Source organism: Ruditapes philippinarum, unplaced genomic scaffold (assembly GCF_026571515.1).
Source record: "Ruditapes philippinarum isolate M1 unplaced genomic scaffold, ASM2657151v2 ctg1169_1_1_1_1, whole genome shotgun sequence".
Classification (NCBI taxonomy): domain Eukaryota; kingdom Metazoa; phylum Mollusca; class Bivalvia; order Venerida; family Veneridae; genus Ruditapes; species Ruditapes philippinarum.
In genome coordinates, this window is record NW_026859164.1 from 72,000 (window position 1) to 82,251 (window position 10,252).

At 32.2% G+C, this 10,252-nt stretch overlaps 1 protein-coding gene across 1 annotated transcript; it reads left to right on the forward strand.

Annotated features, from left to right (window-relative positions):
- The first annotated feature begins 764 nt into the window (after positions 1-764).
- LOC132755499 (leucine rich adaptor protein 1-like) lies at positions 765-9,586 on the forward strand. Its single transcript, XM_060746378.1, has 2 exons — positions 765-1,259; positions 7,618-9,586. The coding sequence occupies exons 1-2, from the start codon at positions 1,002-1,004 to the stop codon at positions 8,059-8,061; spliced, it is 702 nt and encodes a 233-aa protein (XP_060602361.1). The 5' UTR covers positions 765-1,001; the 3' UTR covers positions 8,062-9,586.
- The last annotated feature ends 666 nt before the right edge of the window (positions 9,587-10,252 follow it).

Genomic DNA, 10,252 nt, shown 5'->3' on the forward strand with positions numbered 1-10,252 from the left:
AAATATTGTGTAGTAGTATACAAATTCTAATTTATTTTTAGATTTTTTTTTCTAAAATTCATCAATTATTGAAAATTGTGGAGAAAAGAGAAATTTCCCCCACATAGCCTTTTCAACTTTTAATATTAAAGGAGGCTTTTTACAAACTCTAAATTTATTTTTAGAATTATCTTATATTCATTATTCACCAATTATTGAATATCGCGGGGAAAACAGGGGGAAATGTTTTCATCAAATCTGTTATTATTTCAAAATGTCAATTCATGCTGTAAACTATTGTATTAGATATTTAGTCAATCCTTCGTGTGCGAAATTTGGCACATACAATGCTATAACAAAATGCCAAAGTCGACTTTTTTTATTGAAACTAATTACAATGAAATTCAAACGTTATCAAACTCCGTATACTTCCATGTTTGTTTTGGTCTACATTTCTCACAAACAAACATTTTTGAAAGTATGAGTTCTAACCGGATTAATGTATTAAACTTGTTATTAATTGTTCGTATCCCCAATGATATTACACAAGGGGAGCTCCTACTTCATTTTAAGCTGACTAACTTGTTGATTGATTAAAAATTCTTTTCAATCTTTATCTATCCGAAATTTTTTACGTTGATTAATCTTACCGCATTGGCGATTCAAATTATGGCGCCATGCCGATCTTTGTTTATCACGCGAACGGACCAGCTCATTTCGTCTGTTAACCAATCAAATCGCGGCAAGGTAGACTGGTTCAGCATTTTTATCGGTAAAATCAGCTGGTCTACTTCTCGCGTTATCTCACTTGCACGGATATTGTCAAGTATCGACTGTAACCGCTATTCAAACAGAACGTTTAATACCATCTAAAATTAGATTGTACTGATAATATTTAAATAAACATTGTGTGTTAATAAAAAAAATTTTAGTTGGAATATTGAAGTGAACAGGTGAGGACATATTTTTACGACAACCGTCTGTTTTTCTCAGACGAACTTTTTTAGACAACTTCAGAAAATATGAAGGATATTATTAAAGGAAACATGGACACACACGCTACTGAGGAGTTTAGTGTTACGGACAATAATCATTTGACAAAGGCAGACGACAAATATATGGATTCCATAGACTTGTCTAACGCCTGCAGAGAATTTTACCAGACGAGAAAACGAGCGGCGGAAGTGGTCAAGGAGAAACTCGCTAATTCTGGCCGTCCAAGAACATGTAAGAAGACAACTTCCATTGATGTAGCAATGGAAACGCTAAGAACTGAAATGGTAAGGAAATGTTTCAAACTTCACTATAAATCTTTCAATTTATCTAATTAAAGACAGTAATTTAATATAACGTTGCTATAATCGACATATTACAATGGAAGTTAGTATTTCTACAATTTTTATGATATAAATAATTACAGTAGGGTTTAAACATTCAGTTTTTTCTGTAAGACAAAAATTACATGTACGAAGCACAGATGGAAACATTAGTTTGGTGGTTTACATTCTTAAGTGTTATATGTGTGTAACGCTATGAGAAAAGTACATGTATGTATTATGGTTTTGCTTCCTGAATTAAAATCCGCGAAGTGTTTTTTGTTGAGCCGTACTATGAAGATCAACTCGTTAATTCCAACATTTAAAGTGGTATATATGAGAACGCTCTGTTTTTTTTAAAGAGGCTAATTTACAAGATTCTGATTAAATCTGTGCGTGTGTTTTTTTTCCTTGGGGAAAACAAATGAAGTAAAAGATGTTTATGCTAGACACCAGAAACACTTTATTGTGGTAATTTACAGACAGTAATGCCAGAGCTTCCAAATCAGATTTCGGGAATACAATGCTGAAATAAACATGTTTTGCTGTATTATTTCTATTTTGGGACAATAACATTCCAGAGAAAAGTATTTTAAGAACAACGTATGTTATTACGTTTATCAGAGAATTATTTTCGTATATTAAAAAAAACTAAAAGGATTTTAAAGGGTGGTGAACAGGGCACAAAACGGAAAAAAGTTCATGATTTGTGAATCATTGGAAAAGGGGGAAAAACGGGAAATAAAACTGAAATTGCTAGAATCACATAAAATTTCACCCAGTTTTTCTGATATTAATCTTATTTTAAAAATCGTGACAGTGCAAATTTTGAGGTTTTATTGGTGGTATACAGCCCTAAGGTCTCTGTCATCTAATACTATAAATGTCAAAACCAATTAGGACAAATCATCGGTAAACATTGATCGTAAATCAACACCTAGTCACTATCCCTTTATCATAATTAATCAACGGTATCCGATTTCTGTACTATCCGATAAAAGGTTCAATTATTGCAAGTAAAGACTACTTAAGCATTTAAGTAATTTGAATTGAAATTAACTATTTTTATCCGATAGTCATTACCTATATTTATCTGAAGAGTTTCCTTACTTATAGTTGCGTCACATGATGAAATATAAGATTTAGGTAAAACTTCGGATATTAAAATAGTAATCGGTCAAATAAAATATTTTCATACATTAGTAATACTGTTGTAAATAAATTAAGCCAAGTTATTTCATTTCGCAGGTATTTTGTAGGATCTGGAAAATTCTGAGACTTGTCGCAATTCCTAACGTGAAACTAATTTATACCAAGTTCATTTGTCATTCTTTCGTAAATCGTAATGGGTCACACAAAAAAGTTGCACTGAAGAAGCAACAACAACAAACAACAACTCTGAAATCGTCTGCTAGAATGTCCTTAGAACAGTACTTAGCACAGAAGTTTCAGTGACGTTCAAAATTAGGCCTTTAATAATATCTATTGCAGAGTCGAAAAACGGTCTATTATTTAGCTTATAAATTTACGTAAACTTTGCAGACCATAGATTTGTCAAACAGGCCCATAATTGCATTTGAACAAAATCTTTGTATACCTCGAAACCTTTTCACCGCTGCAATATTTACAAAACCAATAAAAACCTATAACAGAAAGTAAACAGAATTAAATGTTTAACTTAAAAGGAGAACTAAATTCAATAACAGAATTGAAAATAAACAGAATCTGACGATCACAAAGAAATAAAAATCTATTTTCAAAAGTGCAACATTTCGTAACAAGTAAAATAACAAGGTTGTTATGTTGTTGTGCGTCAGTATGAATTGATTCCAGTTTTGTAAGCAGAAGTATTGAATTTATATCAATCCGCACTTTCGTTCTGCAGACGAACTTGAAGGGCATTTAAACGTTGGGAAGCACAATTTTTTGGTATCATTAATAATAGATCGGTTCCGCATTGCATAGAATTCAATATGCAGGGGGCAATATTTTTTCTTATACAGGAAAGATGTTATTAAAAATTACACCAAAAAATACAAAGTAATGATAATTTCATTATTCAAGTCTTTTTATAAGTTATGACACACTTATCATTTCTGTTGAAATTTATTGAAATACGTAAATCAAACAAGAAAAACTAATAAAATGGGGCGAAGACTTCGACATAAATTACACGGAAAATCTTATGAGATATTATAAAATTCACTTTATGCTTATGTCATAAAACAGATATGGTATAAATCTTAAGATACCCCATTGACGTCATTGAACCCGATTGCTCCTGAAATAAAACCCGTGCATTAAAATTATTCATACGAATAATTATGCATCTTGTTATAAATAAATAATTATTTAACAAGAGTTTATGGTTACATGAATTACTTTTTAATAGATTCGCTACATTTTAAAAATAATTATCTATTAGAAATCCGATATTTCGACTTTTAACCTTAAAAAGCGTTGTCATCCTATTACTTTTCAATGGCGGATTTTCTACGTTGTTCAAAAACTTTCGTTCTATTTCTTATCACCATTTTTAACGTGTGTTTGTTCTGTTATCAGTTGTTGCCATGTATCTACAAATGACTCAACAAGAAATACTCTCTGTCATGTTTGTTTTGTTGACAAAAGTAAACGCGATCTGAAAGGTGGAATTCGCAGTTCGATATATACAAACCCTCGAAATATACCCTTGAACACGTTAACCGAAAAATAGATTCCTGAAAGTGCTTACATTAAAGAAGGTAGTCAAGTTAAATTTTGTGAAATCTGATATGTTTACCGCAAAATATAACCGCGGTCTATATTTCATTTTCATTTAGACTATTTACGCTTTAAAATATTGACATGTATCCAAGGAAAAAGGTTTTTTTTCTTCGCCTAAATTGCAAACGTTTTTTTTTGTTACTTTTACGCGTGATTTTTTTAAAATGTATTTAAGGTTTAATAAATAACATACCATTAGGGAATAAATCATTCACTATTAGCGAATAAATTACCGGAAGACGTAACAGATAAGAATTACTTTCAAAGACTTCCGGGGGAAGATCTTGTTACTGATAAATGGTGCCTTGCAGACAGTCTTTCGTCTGCTTCTTTTGTAGAAAATGTTCATGTCTCGTGGTAAAGTAAAATCAGTCTGCTCGATTTATTTATCTATAATAAAACCATTAATGGACCGAATAATTATTGTAATGGAATCACCTTAGTAATTACAAAAAAACTCGTGTTTTCGGTGACAATGTTAAAAGTAATGAATATGAAAAACAAGAATTTGGCGCATTCTGTTCAAGGCGTTACGAAGGCTAAATGCTTGTTTATTAAATGAAAGTGATAATATGTTGGAACCTTGTTCATTAAAATGTTCTGAATGGTATTTAAGTTGAATGTCACCAGGGTCATTTCCACAATATCAATAGTGGTCATTTTGGAGTTCTATATGCCTACAACTGATGTCCAGTGAAATGAATTTTTCGGTACTTTAGGCACATTAAGAGTTATTCCGCCTTTTCAGGTTCTAAGACCCCGATCTATTTTATTTCACTTGCACTCGTTTTACATTTCATACTGTCATTTCTAAAGAACCCTGTCGTTATGAAAGCTTACAAAATATTGCAACGTTTTTCCTTGCGCATCGTTTAACAATAAATTTGATAATCTGTTCAGTTATGCAGACGATATGTAATTATCGAAATATTTGGGAATTTTTAATGTAATGTCCGGATAATGATATAATTTCTAAATTTATATATAAAGGTTAGTTATACAATAATGGCATAATATTTGTTTATAAACATTACAATCATATTAATATTATAATCGGTCAGTATGGCAGGCCGTATCTGTAAATATTTATTCACGCTATCAGTGATAAGAGCATTTTAGAGTGCAAACGTAAATTGATAGCCTTGACTTTTCGCGAAAATGATGCTCCTTTCGTTAATTGATAATTGACCGATTTGTTTCTCTGTGTCCTCGAGCGTTTGGAGTTGTCAGACGGGTTGTGATTTGTTTTTCTTCATTCTGTCAAAATGTTAAATAATATATTATTTCTTTATTATGGTTAGATTTAAATATTTTTTCGTTTTATTTAGTTTATTTCACTAAAACAGTACTCTTTTATAGGTCGTTAGATTTAGGTGAAGAAGGTTTTACGAACTTACAGCCCTTTGATTTATTTCTCATCACACCCTATTCAAGTTTTTAAATGTTTGGAAGCTATTAACATTCATTTCTCGATCTTGTCAATTCGCAATTCGTCAAATAAGTCAAATTTTCAAAAGACCAAGGTTCGTTTCATATATGTAAATGGAACATCTGTTTAGTCGGTCTTAATTTTTGTAGCATTCAATATCTGATGGGAAGGGGGACCCACATCCTCTACCTAATTGGAGTGTGACACGACCGCATACCACGGTATAGATCACCGAGATATTGGGATGATATCTCCAATTTTTATAAAATCAGTTTGTTTAACATCAAAAAGTCACAGGACTTTAATGCGCATCCCGCGGTTATTTAAATTAAGCGTTCTCGTTTGAAGGTATGTCATTGTATCTTTACGTACCACTGTTAAATTGATCCTTTTCATATTCTTAATCGAAATCCTTGAGAAATATGTAAGGAATGCGTGAAATCAATTTTTCAAATGACTTTAACATCTTTTAAAAAGGTGCGGGGATCAATTTCAATTCCCCATTCATTACTTGTTAATTTTACCCACAGTGACGCAAGCCTGTATCGTTAACTCTAATAATTCGTTGACAAATATGTCTACATTCTTTTGTTTTTGATTAATGACAAATTGGTAATGTGGTTAATCAGACTATGTAATTTGTCTAATTTCTGGTGTTTTGACACCCGTTTTTAGTAACTTAGTCTAAACGTATTCGTAAAAGCAAACACTCTGTGTATTTTTCATCTCTTTTTTTCAATGGTTATATAACTGCATTAAAAGTTAAATGCTAGAATGATTTAAACTAAATACAGTATAACAGTATAATAAAGTAAATATGATCCGATTATGCAAATCAGTGAAATAAGATGTCTGGGTCAAGGGGTCAGTAAAACGATTGTGACGGGTACCTGTTACCGCCCGGCGGCTGGTATGTCGTAAAAATGCGTTAAGATGTCGCAATGTATCACTGAATCACTAAAGAGAAAAGCGTTTTTGAATATTGCGTGAATAAGTCACACTGAAGATGAATTATGCCCTGATTTCACAGCCGACTTACGTCAACAAATCTATTCTGGACATGTAATTAAACTGGTATTTTGTTTATCAGGGGCTAACATTTCCATTTCGCCGAGTGTATTGTATTTGAATTCATTAAATCTTAATAAACATACTTCCATTTTAATGCCATCGTTCTTTTTCTTTACTACATTAAGAAATGTCTTAATATTTACTGTTTCAACTCAAATTCTTTTCTTGTTAATTCATTAAGACCCATGTATATACGCAGACGTCTTTCCCTTTTCCTTGAATGAATATAGTATTTCTTGATGTATGCCAGGCATTTCTTTTTTGTACTTTCTTATTCACGAGAAAGAATCAAGTTGCAACCTAATGAATGGCTGATGATTGACGGGAATTTTGATTAGCATCTGTCAGAATATGTTCTGACATTTGGGTTACTGTAACGTATCTCATTTAACGTATTTCTTCAGGTTAATTTTCATCTTTTGGGTATTTTGATTACTTTTGTGCGGAGTTATGTTGCAGGGGATGTTTATCTACTAGTCATTTGAAAAAATAACAGACAGTTTAATTGCATTTTAAGATATTCAAATATGGGTACATGGTAGTGCAAAAAATACAGAATAGAAATTTGTCTCACACTTTCTGTTTCCCTAATTTCGTCTCGGGTTTAATTTAACGTGAATTGCACGTCAGTGGACATACATTCTATACGATATTAGGGGAAAGTAAAGAAATTATGCCGTATAAAAACTACCGTGCGAATGTAAAAATGAGAGAGAAAGTTTTAGGGTACGCAGTTATTTTAGAGCCATCTTGCCCTATGGTACTATTACATGTACATTCAATACATCCTAACACTTAGCCAAACTAATATTGAATTATTGGATCGTCAGGCGCGATCCAATATTGGTTAATGTGAAAATCGTTTGATACGTAAAACGCAGTATCTAGCTGTAAAGATGCGGAGATACAAAAACCAACAAATATGTGTAACAGATTGTCAGATCGTCGTCTGATACAATCTGAATATACAGCTGTATATGTCATTGAGGCATATTTGTTTACAAGTTTACTGTGCCGTTTTAAAATCACGTTTTAAATGTTTTGTTCTAATTTCAGGCCTCGTTGATGGACCAAGATCTCTCATTGATGAAACAACTTCTCACCCTGAACGAGACTATCGAAGATTTAAAATGGCAGAAAAAGTATTACCACAGTCAATCGTCACTTCCGGACAGCTCGTGCGATCTTACTAGATCTGATTTGTCAATTTCTGATACGGACATGTACGATTCTGAAAACGAGGCTTTACGGAAATTCCCGACATCATCTCCAGTATCAGACATTGAGAGTAGACAAAGTTGTAGGGCTGAAATGGATGATCTTGAACATGACAGATTTGAAAAATCTCAAATTGAACTTTATGAACGCCCGTCCATTGACACTACTTTACTCACGGAAGAGTTTCAACGATTTTTGGCGGGAAGTTGTTGCCATGAAGAACAAAACTCGTTTGATTCCGGAATACACGAGCCCACAGTTAGAAAACAAATTCCAGTGTAGCATAGTTGACTTTTTTTTATTAGATTTCAATCTTCGACAACACACTGGTGATTTCCACCTGTGAAATAACTTTAGTAGTCTCAGATGCCAGTAAATAGTTACAAAACTTTCAACGAGAACTTGATGTTCAAAAGTAATTTGATTTAGCGAGCATTTGCAACCGACTTGACACAATGATTTTCATTGTGTTGAAAACTGCTTAGATTTAACTGAAATGCGATGTGATGAACTATATCTTTACATTGCTAAAGAAATAAAAAGACCGTTTCGTACTTTTACAAGTTTGGAAGCGGTTTTTTTTCACGGCCTTAGTGCACGTGATTGTGTGTATATGTATAATATGATTCTCTGTGCAAAAAAAGTTTTCCTAAAGCTCTGAATAAGCATGGATGAATTGTAATGGTTTCAACACTTTTCTCGGTTGAAAAAATATATGATTTAGTAATTTCGATTTCGCATTTCTAAAATGAATAAAAAAAACTTCGCCGAGATAAGTGTTGAATGTTAACAGGCTTGTAACATGTGTTGAGTTTACAAGAGATGTGGTTTGTTTGTGAAGAGATAAAATATTTTCATCCTGTAGCACGTGCAAAAATAGGACAATGGCTTCGTTTATACCGCAAATTTCATTTTTGGACTTTTTTCTTATTTTAGAATAACGATATTAAATACTACACAAAAACTTACTTTAAGAGTGACAGGGCATTGTATCCATCAAAACTGACACACTAGTATATATTCTACAACTGTAAAACTATAATATGTCACAAATATGTGACCTAGTTTTGTTACTCCTGAATCATAAACGTTTTTTTTAAAAGTAAAATTTATGAGTGTCAAACCTGACGTCCTGTCTAGTTGCGTCAAAATCGTGCCCTACCTTTCCGGATGCGTCGAGAAATCCGTAATTTGTAGATAAATGCTTGTAGTCTTTTTGTGACATGGATTACTCGAGTATCTGGGTTTTTGCACGTGTTAATTATGAAAAAAAAGAAAGTTTATTTTTATTTTTATCATGCTGTATATGAACATGTTATCATAAAGATTTACTGTTATGTGTTTCGAAAATGTCTTCAAATTGGCGGGTGCCTTAAATTGTAAATGTTCATTGGTAATATTTGTCTCCAGTCATGTGTAATCTAACTCCCCATCCCCCGGGGAGAATAGCGGGGTCTTGGAAGTTTGGGTTTACAGATGATTGATGTTTTATTTGTGCATGTTTCAATAGTGTGAATAAGGTACATGTATTCTAAGTATATACTTTATGTATGTTTATGAGGTTTGGAAATGAAAAACAAAACAAAAAGATACAAAAAATCATTTCATGGACACGTTTCTGTTTTGTACCACAAACTTATTGTTCCCGAATATTAATAAAATATACTTTTTCAGGATTTTACGATAAAGACTTCAGTTTGAAATAAGAAAATTCAGGCTTTTTTTGGTAAATAATTAAGAGAAAATTGCAATATTAAGATTGTTATTTCTTAACTTTAGTAATCTGATATAGACAACAAAATATAAATACAAAAATAACGTTATTTTAATAGAAATCTTTTGATTGAATTGGATATTTCCTTTTTTATTATTTTTCCTGTATCTTTCTATGAACTTTTGACTTTGTGCATTCACCACATCCGATGTATCAGTGTCACAATGGCTAATCTATTCGGCACACCCCGGTCATTCTTTCGTCTGCATCAAATAATGCACTTTGCGGTTATTTAAATGTACCCAATAGAGTCCGAAAGATGTAACGTAAGTACCCAACCACTACAAAACTACCAACAATTGACATGCAAGTGCGTTTCTTTCATTTACTGCAAGTAGGCTTCAAGTAGGGGGCACGCGACCCTCTTGAGAACTTCAAAAGAAGCTGATGTCAGACGCACGTCCAGACGACATTAAGTAGTTGTGTGTGACTTATGATAAATTATTAATATATAAAACAGATTAAAGATACTATCAATTTCTTATTTTAATGATAATTTAATGTGATTTATTGTACTTTACACAAATGATCTGAAATAATAATATAAAAAATGTAATAAAAATACACTGCATATTTTGTTTATAGTTTTTACTTTTATACGCCCTAAAACAAAGTGTTGTAGCATCAAGTGAAACACTTTCCAGTAGGTATCATTCATTGGATGTTTTTGACCTACAGTTTCAGAAGAATAGTAAGACA